We start from the raw sequence: 13,154 nt of genomic DNA, 5'->3' as shown, positions 1-13,154 counted from the left end.
TTGTTTTCATTATTTTTTTTCTTGCCATTATCTATCTACATATTTATCATTGGCTCATCTCCATGCTTATATTGGCTTGTTCTCTCTTCTTCTCCTTCTATCTTCTCTACAATCGCAATTAGTTATCACCATGTATTAATTCATAATTATTACAATCAAAAGTGAATACTAATTTAAAAATAAAGTAAAAAAAAAGGTTTTGTAACACTTATGCGAATAATTTATACTCCTATAAATATAATAAAAGAGTAAACTTAACTTTTTCTGTTCCGAGTATTTTCTTTATTATTTAATACACGCAAAGTCATATATTTTTATTTGTGGTAAAAGTAAAAAATTAAAGTTAAATAATATTAGAACTTTTTTGTTTAACAAAATTAAAATAAAGCACAAAAATAAGAATAAAAACTAAAAAAATAAATAGTTCTAGAAAGGGATAATGTCAAATTTTATGTCATTATATATGAGAACAATGATTTATTTTATTATATTTATTTTTATACCAAATAACAAAAAAAAAATAAATTTTATATTCGTTTTTTATTACTTATTTTACTTATCTATAGTTGTTTAAATTAGACTTTATGCTTGTTAAGTCATATTTTCTCCTAACAAAAAATATAGTGATGAAATCGTTTTTATATTTGTATAGGAGTACATTCATTATATTATAATTTTAATAATTAATATAAATTTTAAAAAATTGAATAAATTTATATTTATTTTGATTACATTTAAAAAGTGAATTATATGTATTTTTATAATCAAGAAATACACTTAACTTCTTCTATAATAAGTAAGTTTTTTAATAATTTAATTTATAAAAAAAATCTCATCTTTTTATTTATCCTAAAAATTAAAATTCATATTAATAGTTTTGAATAATAGAAATAAAATAAAATATAAAAATAAACCTTGAATAAAAAAAATACAAAGTTTTAAATCTAAAAATATAAAATAGTTAAAAGATAAAAAAATTATTTAAATATGAATTTTTTAAGACACTCTATGATTTAGATGAATAAATATTATTTTTAAAATAAATCATGATATATTGATACAAAAATTATTGTGTGTAAATTTTTTAAAAAAATAATAAACCTCTCTCGTTAATAACAATATTAGAACTTAAATTTGAACGTTAATTGATATTATATATTGTGTAGGTATTTAGAGTATTTAGTAAAGTACGTTAATAATTTGAAGAGAAAAATTATTAGTGTAAATTTATTTTTTTTAAAAAATTATCCTTATTGAACTATTTACTTTTATTCCTTAAAAACATATCTTAATAAAAATATTTGTAACAATAATTTACATCCAATAAGAATATCTTAATGAGGTTACTGTAAAAAAAATGGGTAAAAATTTTTTTATTTAACGTAATTAACAAAAAAAATTTTTTAATAATAAACCTCTCTTTAAGAGTAATATTGGAATTTAAATTTAAACACTAATTATCATTATATATTGTAGATAAGCATCAAGAGTATATTAAAATAGTATGATAATAATTTAAAGAGAAAAATTATTCTTTGTACATTTAATTAAAAAAAATTACATTGTTTAAACTATAGTGTAAGTGGAGCCATTTTTATAATCTTACGATTGAGAGTGAGCAATTTTTTTAAGTGAAGTAGTTACATCATTCTGTCGTGGGTTAATGCAGAATTTACAGAACGTGAGTAGAGGACGTAGTTTTAGATTATAAAAATAGGGATAAAATAGAAAAAAAAATATTGGACACCAAACTCTTTGTATTTTCATTATATATTGTTATAGATATATCGTATATAAGCATCAAGAGTATATTAAAATAGTATGATAATAATTTAAAGAGAAAAATTATTCTTTGTACATTTAATTAAAAAAATTACCTTGTTTAAATTATAGTGTAAGTGGAGCCCTTTTTATAATCTTATGATTGAGAGTGAGCAATTTTTTTAAGTGAAGCATTTACATCATTCTATCGTGGGTTAATGTAAAATTTACAGAACGTGAGTACGTGATTGAGGACGTAGTTTTAGATTATAAAAATAGGGGTAAAATAGGAAAAAAATATTGGACACCAAACTCTTTGTATTCTCATTATATATTGTTATAGATATATTGTAGATAAGCATCAAGAGTATATTAAAATAGTATGATAATAATTTAAAGAGAAAAATTATTCTTTGTACATTTAATTAAAAAAATTACCTTGTTTAAATTATAGTGTAAGTGGAGCCATTTTTATAATCTTACGATTGAGAGTGAGCAATTTTTTGAAGTGAAGCATCATTTTGTCGTAGGTTAATGCAGAATTTACAGATGAGTACGTGATTGAGGATGTAGTTTTAGATTATAAAAATAGGGTAAAATAGGAAAAAAATATTGGACACCAAACTCTTTGTATTCTCATTATATATTGTTATAGATAGATTAATAATTTTTTATTTTTTTTTAATTCATAAAAATGTTAAATTTAACTAATCAATATTTATTTAAAAAATTATCTTTTAATCCTAAACTATGTAATTCAAAAATGATTGTATTTATATTTTCTAAAGTTTTAGAAAAATAAAATTTTTTCATATTTCTATAATTGACTGAATGGACAAATAATAGCAATAATATCATAATTTTAATGAATAAAGTAAAATAATTTATCAATTTATATTAAATTATTAATTTTGGATATACTTGAAAATGAATAATACTTTAAAAATACGATGTGAATCAACTTATATATAAAATATTATGCGTTTCTATTAAAAAATAATATTAATATAAATAAGAGAAGTATAAAATATTTGGATAGTCAATAAATAATTAAAAATAAAATAAAAAATAAAAGAAAAAATAATTGTAAATACTAAAGTTGAAATAGTAAATAAAAGGAGGAAGAAAAATATAGATATTTGTTGGATTATTTCTCTTGAATAAAATAGAGTTGAGCAAAAATATATTAGTTGTAATTTAAAAATATATCTAAAGATAAAATTAGAAAATAATTTAGATACTAGATTGATAGTTTTTGAAGAGAATCCTCAAATAAATATATAAATAATATTAAAAATAATTAAATAAAAATTAAAGAGATAAAATACAAATAAGTAATCAATAACTACTTTTTAAAATTGAACTTTGTTCTTGTGTGGATGAACTTTTGAGGTATATCTCATCTCTTGTGCTAGTGTAATATGTCTTTTCTTTGATGGAGTGAGTATAACTTGGATGCCAAAGAAACGGTTGGTGAGTACTTGCAAAAGATATTCCGATACTCAAGTTAGTAAGTGTTTAAGAGGTATAAGAAGTCTATGAATATAGGATGTTAAATATGAAATATAACTTATATAACTTATCATGTAATGTCCTCCCTTAAGATATAAAAATATGTGCCTTTTATAGGTATAGATTTGATGTTGTAGCCATTGGTCATTAAGTCGAAATAATGGTTATTTTAGGCCCAGTTTGGGTAAACAGCTTAATTAAGCTCTTTTTGAAAAAATAGCTTAAACAATAAATGATTATATTAAAAGTAGCTTATAAATAAGTTATTTTGTGTTTAGATTTTTAGTTCTAAAAGTGCTTATTTTATAGAAATATGATAAAAAGTAGTAGTATTATGAGATAAGTCATTTTTTTAACTTCTCTATAAGCTCCTAAATAGCTTCTTAGAAAGCCGCAATTTGGTTTTGAAAATTGCATCAGACATTAATACTACTACTTTTCATAAGTCAAAAGCTCAAAAAAGTTACTTTTGAAGCTTTCCAAATGGCTCATAAGATCGTCTGCTACAAACTTAGAATGAAGTAAATAAAGTCGAGTTATAACTCATAATGCATAATAAAGACCGAGTTATAAGGTAACAGATCAAACTTATTTATTCATAAGTATATTATATCACCAAAAAAAAGTTAGTTATTATCCTCAAGTATACGTTGGAGTATAAATATAATAAAGTTATAATTTGAATATGTAAATAATCAAAAATAAAAATAAGAGAAAAAGATAAATAGGTCCATGATTTTTTATTCTATGAACATTTTAGTCTCTAAAAAAAATAAAAAATACATTTAAATCCTTAACTTTTTTAAAATCTAGACACCTAGATCTCTCCGTCTATTTGGACTTGTACAATGTAACGAAAACGTCTAACGTGGATGTCATTTTATAGACGTGACCGTTACGGAGCCTCACGTGAATGGTATGGAAAGGTAGCGGGACAAAAAAAACACCCTAATGCTCAAACGACGTCGTTTGAGTCTCAATCCTTCCCAGCTAATTTTGAGCGAGTGAGTGAAATTACTGAGACTTTGCGCTTTTGTCTTTGTCTTCTTCGATCTTCGCGTAATGCTATGCTATCTCCCTTCACTTCCTGTTTTTCGCTCGTGTTTTATGTGCAATGCATCGATCAATTGCTTCATTCATATTCGATTACTTATTCCCTATTCTTTCACTTGCTTTCCTCTTGTCCCACTCACTAATTCACCGTCGCATCTACTTGTGCATAAGAGCATGTCCAATGGTGAATAAATAAAGACCCCATTTACTATTTGTCTGACAAAAAGTAGAGACTAACCGATGGAATAAAATGAAGATAAATTCCATCACAATTTTTAAAGCAAGCAAAGCCCTACTTAAAGGGACTTGATTTCTTTTAATTTTAATCAATGATATTCTAACATGTGGCAATTAAATAAAAAAAATTAAATAATATTTTATTAATAAAATTAACAATATTTTATATACATATAGAAGATAAATGTTGCATAATATGTTAACTATACATATATTTTACTTTACGTATATAATTAAATATTATAATTATTTATAAATTAAATATGAGTTAATTATTTAATATAATTATTTAAAAAATTATATTAAATATTTAAATTATATTTAATTTATTAATAATTATAATAATTAATTATAATTATATTTAATTAATAATTTATATTAATTATTTAAATTATAATTAATATAAATAATTAAATTAATATTGAATATTAATTATATTATTATATTAAATTATAATTAATTAAATTTGTTTACATAAAAAAAATAATTTTAATTTTTTACATATTATAAAATAATTTTTTTGGTGAGTGGTTTATTTTTATGTATTAAATTTGAAATACTAACCACATTACAAAACTAGTCGTTGCAAAATTAGCCGTTATTATATTACCGTTATTATTAATAAATTAATATTTTGTTACTCTATATATACTACTTACATACACTTCTATTCTCACACTTTCTTCTACTCTTCTTCAACTTCTTTCAAATTTTACGAAATCAAAGTTCTACTACTACTATTTTTTGTTCAGAAAAATGGATCCAAATCAACTCAACTATTTTTTCAATTACTTACAAAACTTTTCTCAAACTCCAAATACTCAACAATCTCAAATCTCAAACTCTCAAATTCCAAATCAAAACTTCACACTACCAAATACATTTCAAAATCCAAATCCACAAAATCTTCCTAATTTTAATTTTCAAGCTCCTTATAATAATTAATTTTCTATGTTCCAACCACAAAATCAAAATTCACAAACACCACATTTTCCATTTTCATCCATATTTAATCCTTCTATTGGAAATGTTGCTCCAACATCATTGCCGTTTTCAACTCAATTCAATGCATCGAGACATAGCTCATCTGGTGTTGGTGGCTCTTCTAACTCATCCCCTCAGACTCCGATACAATGTAGTCCAAATTCACAATATTCAGATTTTGCCAACCCTCGTGGATTAGATGCTATCGACCTCAATGAAGATGACATTGAAAATCGTAAGCAAGATAGTATTCAACACTGGCAATGGAAAGAGGATGAGATGTTGATCAGTGCATGGTTGAATATTTCAACCGACCCTATAGTTGGTACCGACCAAAAGGGCGAAACATTTTGGAGTCGAATTCACAGTTATTGTATAATGCTGACATTTTCCGATAGAGATTTCGAATGAGAAGACATGTGTTCCTTTGGATAGTAGACGCTCTCTCAAACGTTTATCCGTATTTCCAACAGAGGGTTGATGCAACGGGAAGAAGAGGCTTGTCACCACTCAAAAAATACACCGCTGCGATACGGATATTAGCATATGGCGTAGCAGCCGATGCTGTTGATGATTATGTGCGCATAGGCGAGAGCACTACAATTGAATGCTTGGAAAAATTTGTTGAAGGTGTCATTTCGGTGTTTGAGGATGAATACTTGCGAAAACCAAATCCAAATGATGTACAACGCCTGCTACAAATGGCGGAGAGTCGTGACTTTCCTGGCATGTTAGGTAGCATTGACTACATGCATTGGGCGCTTTTGGGAAAAGAAGAAGTTTGCTAACATAATGAGAGCTTGTATTATATTGCATAATATGATTGTTGATGATGAAAGAGACTTATACAGAAAATTTTGCTCAAGCCTTAGAATATGACCATGTCGAAAATGGCTTAACACAATCTCAGTTGGGAGAGGAAGATTTTGCACCGTACCATCAATTTCTCTAAAAAAAATGCCCAACTTTAAAATAGGCAGCAGTATAGACAATTGAAAGAGGACTTGATTAAACACATATGACAATTTCACAATGCTTGTCGTCAACTATAGAGCTTAATTATGTTTTTCTTTGTATTAAGTAATTTTACAAATTAGTGTAATCCCGAATTATATATTGTGTATTATTGTTACATATGAATTTTTTTAATATTAATATCTTTTAATAGTGAATTATTTTTAAATTTATAAATTTAAATAATATTATTTAAAAAAATAATTACATTAATTTTAAATATTTTAATTAATTAATTAAGTGAGACCACAATAGGGACTAAAGTTAGTTCCTCCTAATGGAGAAGAGAGATATGTTTTGAGTTCCTATTTACTGTTTATGACACAAAAGCTAATGTGGAGTTACTTTTTATGACAAATGAACCATAAATAAGAATTGAGATGAGTTTCTTATTGAAGATGGTCTAAGTAAGTACCGAACAATCTTAGCATCTACATATTACTTATTGCTATGCTCATTTATGTATTGTTTGTTTTGTTATTTACTGCTTATACATCTCTCTATTTTCTGTTTTTCTTTTAGATTTCGCCTGCATTTATTCTCAACTTTTTTATACTCAGTGGTTACAAAATATTAAACCACTCTTTCACCTTAGCCCATGACAACAATAAAGACGTCTCACGGCCCACAAATTCAGCCCAACAGAATACACAAATTAAATGATAATTTAGTCTTTATCTTATCTTATAGTTATCTTTATCTTTATCTCTATATCTTATCTTTATCTACTTTTATCTTTCATAGGCCAATACTCTATATATACTTAATTTTACTTTCATAGTTCACAATTCATTCAATCAACAATCAATAAAAATTTCTTCATCTTTTTCTTTCACAATTATTTTATTTTCCTATTCTTTCACAATTTTATTATGGTATCAGAGCTCCTCTTGAGCTCTGCTGACATCCATGGATCAAGGAGAAAGGGCTCACCAGCAACTTCATCCGGAGTCTCTTTTGGACCTTTCGTCAGCCCACACTTTTCTTTCATGGCACTTCCTTTCAATGAAGAAGCTCGTCCTTCAAATCAACTTGAGCTTCTGCCAAGTCCAACTACTCATTATCTTTGTTCTTTCAATACCTTTTCTACTGTTAACAATTCTTCAAATTGAGATTCATTCTTGAATACTTGGATCATTGATTCTGGTGCCACAGATCACATTGCATCAAATTTGTCTTGGTTTATTTCTTACACACAAATTTCTCCTATTATTGTTCATTTACCAAATGGTTCTCGAACTACTGTTTCTTATAAAGGCATCGTTCAATTTTCACCATCCTTGGTTCTTCATGATGTTCTTTATTTACCTCATTTCAACTTTAATATTATCTCTGTTTCAAAAATTACTTCAACACTCATATGTGAACTCACTTTTTCATCTTCTTCTTGCACTCTACAGAGCAACAATTTGGGGACAATTGATTTGGCCAGAATGAGAGAGGGATTATATGTCTTTGAACCCAATTTCGGTAAAAATTCATCCACTACACACTCCATAAATTCCATCCAATCTCCACCCATTACACCTTCCAATATATGGCATTTTCGTTTAGGACACCTTTCTGGGCAAAGACTTAATCATTTACATAAACAATTTCCTTTTATCTCTATGCATCATGATGAGGCTTGTGACATTTGTCATCTTTCTAAACAAAAGAAACTTTCATTTTCTCAAAGTTTTAACAAAGCCAATGCAAGTTTTGATTTATTACACTTTGATATTTGGGGTCTGTTTCGACAAAATTCTATTCATAATCATAAATATTTTTTTACTATTGTTGATGATTTTAGCCGCTTTACATGGGTTACTTTATTAAAATCAAAAGGAGAAGTGCAGAATCAAATAAAAAATTTTATTACTTTAATTGAAACACAATTCAACTCCAAAGTCAAAACTATTCGTTCCGATAATGGACCAGAATTTATTTTACCTGATTTTTATGCTTCAAAGGGCATTATTCATCAACGTAGTTGTGTTGAAACTCCTCAACAAAATGGAAGGGTAGAACGCAAGCATCAACATATTTTGAATATAGCTCGTGCTCTTATGTTTCAATCTAATTTACCATCATCTTTTTGGTCTTATGCTGTTAGACATGCTGTTTATTTACTTAATAGAGTTCCATCATCCGCAATTAATTTTAAAACACCATTTGAGATTTTATTCAATCATCCACCAAATTATCATGACATTAAAGTTTTTGGATGCTTATGTTTTGTTTCTACCCAAATGGCAAATAGATCAAAATTTGATCTAAGAGCCAAAAATGCTGTATTTATTAGCTTTCAATCTGGTTTTAAAGGGTATATTATTTATGTTTTAGAAGATAAAAGAATTGAGATTTCTAAAAACGTGATTTTTTATGAAAAGATCTTGCCCTTAGTCACAAAAAATGTCCAATTCCAGACACTCAGCCCAACATTGACAAACACACCTTCTCAAAAACAAGATTCATTTAGTCTTCTAGTTGAACCCTCACCTATACCCATTGACCCAACTCCACCTAGTTCTTTATTTTCTCCAACAACCTCTCCTTCTTCCTCACTATCGTTTCCTAACCAAGTTGAACCCATGACCACCGAATCACTTTCAACACTAGACACCAGTCCACCATCACCTTCTCATCCCCCGTCACCTTCTTCACCACCTGAGCAACCCCATCCTCGTCATTCCGACCGGCCTCACCGACCTCCAGCATATCTCTCTGATTACTTGTGTAATTCCTCTCTCATCTCTACAAATCAATCTCCCTCAAAGTGCAAGTATCTTTTATCTTCGGTCATGTCTTTTTCTTCTCTTTCATCTTCACATAAAAGGTTTCTTTTATCTCTACATTCTGACGTTGAGCCAAAGTCTTTTAAGGATGCCAATCAACACTCTAATTGGCGTAGTGCTATGAAAGATGAATTGGATGCTCTTGAGCTGAACAAAACTTGGCGTCTTGTTGATTGCCCTGCAGGGGTCAAGCCGGTTGGCTGTAAATGGGTCTATCGCATCAAACGCAAGCCTGATGGTTCAGTTGATCGATATAAAGCACGCCTTGTGGCTAAAGGGTTCACTCAAACTGAAGGTGTTGATTTCTTGGAAACTTTCTCCCCTGTTGTCAAGCCTGCCACTATCAGATTAGTTTTGGCATTGGCCTCTATGAAGCATTGGCCTATACATCAGTTGGATGTCAATAATGCTTTCTTACATGGGGATCTTTCTGAGGATGTTTATATGACTCTGCCACCCGAATTTATATCTCCTCAACCGAATCAATGCTGTAAGCTACTAAAGTCACTGTATGGTTTACGACAATCTAGTCGTATGTGGTATGACAAACTTTCTCATCTTTTGCTATCTCATGGATATCAGACCTCATCTGATTATAGTTTATTTGTCAAATTCATTGGTGATCAAATTTCTATCCTTTTAGTCTATGTTGACGACATTGTTCTCACTAGTAATTCCATTTCTGAACTTGCTGCCATTAAGTCTATTTTACACCAACACTTCCGAATTAAAGACTTGGGCCCATTAAAATATTTTTTGGGTATTGAAGTTGCTCAACCAGAGAAGGGAATTTGTTTATCTCAGAGAAAATATTGTCTTGATCTTTTGTATGATTCTGATTTATTAGGTGCTAAACCTGCCTCTGTTCCAATGGATAGTACCACAAGACTATATCAAGACAAAAGTCCCTTGCTATCCGACCCTTTTGTATATCGTCGTTTGGTTGGCCGTCTTATCTATCACCACTACTCGACCGGACATCATGTATGCCACTCAACAATTAAGTCAATTCATGGCATCTCCTACTGGATCTCATCTTCAAGCTACCAAGCATGTGTTACGATATCTGAAAACTAGTCCCGGCAAAGGACTTTTCTTTCCAAGGGAATCAGAAATTCAGCTTTTCGGCTTCAGTGACTCTGATTGGGCCGGATGTCCTGACACTCGGCGATCTTTAACAGGTTATTGTTTCTTCTTAGGCAGTTCTTTAGTCTCTTGGAAGACCAAGAAACAAACCACCGTTGCCCGCTCTTCCACGGAAGCAGAATATCGTGCACTTGCCAACACAACTTGTGAACTTCAATGGATACTAAATGTGTTACAATTTTTACGCATCTCTCCTATCCGTCCACCAGTTTTATATTGTGATAATCAGAGTGCTCTTCATATTGCTGCTAACCCGGTTTTTCATGAACGGACCAAACATTTAGAGGTTGATTGTCACTTGGTTCGACAAAAAGCTCAAGTTGGAGTGATGAAACTTCTCCCAATTCCCTCTTCTGGACAACTAGCTGACATCTTCACCAAGCCTTTGTCTCCTCAACCCTTCCATCTTAATCTGAATAAGCTTAGTGTTCTTGACATCTTTCATCCTCCAGCTTGCGGGGGCGTATTAAACCACTCTTGCACCTTAGCCCATGACAACAATAAAGACGTCTCACGGCCCACAAATTCAGCCCAACAGAATACACAAATTAAATGATAATTTAGTCTTTATCTTATCTTATAGTTATCTTTATCTTTATCTCTATATCTTATCTTTATCTACTTTTATCTTTTATAGGCAAATACTCTATATATACTTAATTTTACTTTCATAGTTCACAATTCATTCAATCAACAATCAATAAAAATTTCTTCATCTTTTTCTTTCATAATTCTTTTATTTTCCTATTCTTTCACAATTTTATTACAAAAGTTACTTTCTCGTTTACTTAATTACTCTTTCCGCATTTATCACATTTTTACACTATATACTCTACTTAATAGTTGCCTAGTACCAGAGTTATTGTATCTTTGTTGGTGTCTTGAAAATAAAGTAACTAATTGTTGTTATTACAATGCATTAAAATGAAGAAAAACATAGATGTGGTTATCCTTTCTCCAATGAGGCCTCTAAAAATCACTCAGAACTCCTTTTCCTATTTCATAAAGGATTGAAAGAGTATCGTAAAGAACTACACTGTCACTATTAACGATAGGAGGCACCATGAATGGTCTAAAATTAAGGATATCACTACAAAGAGAAAAAGATTAAAATACATGTCCTAAAATGTTGTTTTAGTGAATTGAAACCCATTTTGGTCCTTGAAATTTTTAATCGGCCTCAATTTCGACTCTCAAATTTATAATTACCTAATTATCACTCTCAAATATTGAATTGTGCTCCACGCTTTTCTCTGTAGCAATCTCTGTTAACGGATATCTGATGTGACATGTTAAGTTGACAGAGTGTATATCCAGGTGGCACCCAACTTACTAGAATGGATGTGTGATGAGTGAATGACGTGGCAAAAGTTGAATGAACTCAATTCGCAACTCTCTTTTCCCAATACGTTCGAGACTTTGCTGGAAAAATTGAGTTCATTCAACTTTTGCCACGTCATTCACTCATTACACATCCATTCTGGTAAATTGAGTGTCAAGTGGATACACACTTTGTTAACTTAACGTGTTACAACAGATCTCCGTTAACAGAGATAATTATAGAGACAAACCTGGGACACAATTTAATATTTAAAGGTATTAATTAGATAACTATAAATTTAGGAGTCGAAATTGAGGTCGGTAAAAAATTTCAGAAGTCAAAATAAATTTCAACTCTGTTTTAGTACTGCGAGTTTTGTTGTCCTTAACCTTTTATAAACTATTTACCTAGTACACCATAACAACTATCTTAGTATAACAAATTTATGTTAGACATTTTTATTACATTTTACAACTCTAGATAAATAGAAGAATCTAAGTGTCTAAATTAAAAAAAAAAAAACTTAAATATATTATTTTAAATTATCATCAAATTTCAAATTGTAACACAGTATCATTTGCAGTTATGTACCGAGCCCATTACCATAAATTTTAATTTATTTCCTCATTGTCGGATTTTTTCACATTCCAAGCTTGTCAAATATGCCTTGGTCCATCTACAGAGAACTGATCTGCATCACACACACCTGGCCCAACTATAACTCGGCTTGACTCGGCTAACCCAACAAAATGGCTAGGCAACAGCTAATTCCCAGCCTTTAATTACAAGCGGACACCGGCAACAGTACACTTCTCAAGTTCAACTGCTCCACCCGTTGGGCACCTACCGTAAACTCCTGCTCTTGGTGTACACTCAAAAGAACTTCCCAGGATCTTGGCCATTCACATTAATTTATATTATATCTAAGTGGCTCAACATGACGGAAAATCACGTTCCCCTCCCTAGGCCGCTCATGCGTGAACATCTTATGATATGATTGGGGAACTGTTGGATAATCCAACAGAAGAAAGGAAAAGAAATGAAGCAGGGGTTGGATCATGTTTCGGGCGTTGAAAGAAACAGGGAAGTGGGTCCCCACAGTGTGTGGCATTTCCTGGGCACCCCGAACCACGTGGTGCTCGAGAAACACATAATGGAGTTTCACTCGAAAGGAGAAAAAAAAGGAAGTAAAAATAAATAAGTGTTGTCGCGTTTTTGTGATTCATTCCAAATTCTCATTTCCCACACACAAAGATGAAAAAGCAAAATAACATTAATTAAATGTTGCCAGAAAAGGCTACAGCAAAAAAGAAAATAAAATAAAAACAACCACGGGTGAGAGTAGTAGT

The 13,154-nt window shown here is 29.8% G+C and overlaps 1 protein-coding gene across 1 annotated transcript; it reads left to right on the top strand.

Annotated features, from left to right (window-relative positions):
* The first annotated feature begins 5,954 nt into the window (after positions 1–5,954).
* Positions 5,955–6,335, top strand: LOC107640161 (uncharacterized). Its single transcript, XM_016343712.1, has one exon. It carries the CDS (start codon positions 5,955–5,957, stop codon positions 6,333–6,335), a length of 381 nt encoding a protein of 126 aa, XP_016199198.1.
* The last annotated feature ends 6,819 nt before the right edge of the window (positions 6,336–13,154 follow it).

This window comes from Arachis ipaensis, chromosome B5 (genome assembly GCF_059453495.1).
Source record: "Arachis ipaensis isolate K30076 ecotype BB chromosome B5, ASM5945349v1, whole genome shotgun sequence".
In the NCBI taxonomy this organism is placed as follows: domain Eukaryota; kingdom Viridiplantae; phylum Streptophyta; class Magnoliopsida; order Fabales; family Fabaceae; genus Arachis; species Arachis ipaensis.
This window is presented reverse-complemented; position numbering and strand designations above follow the sequence as displayed.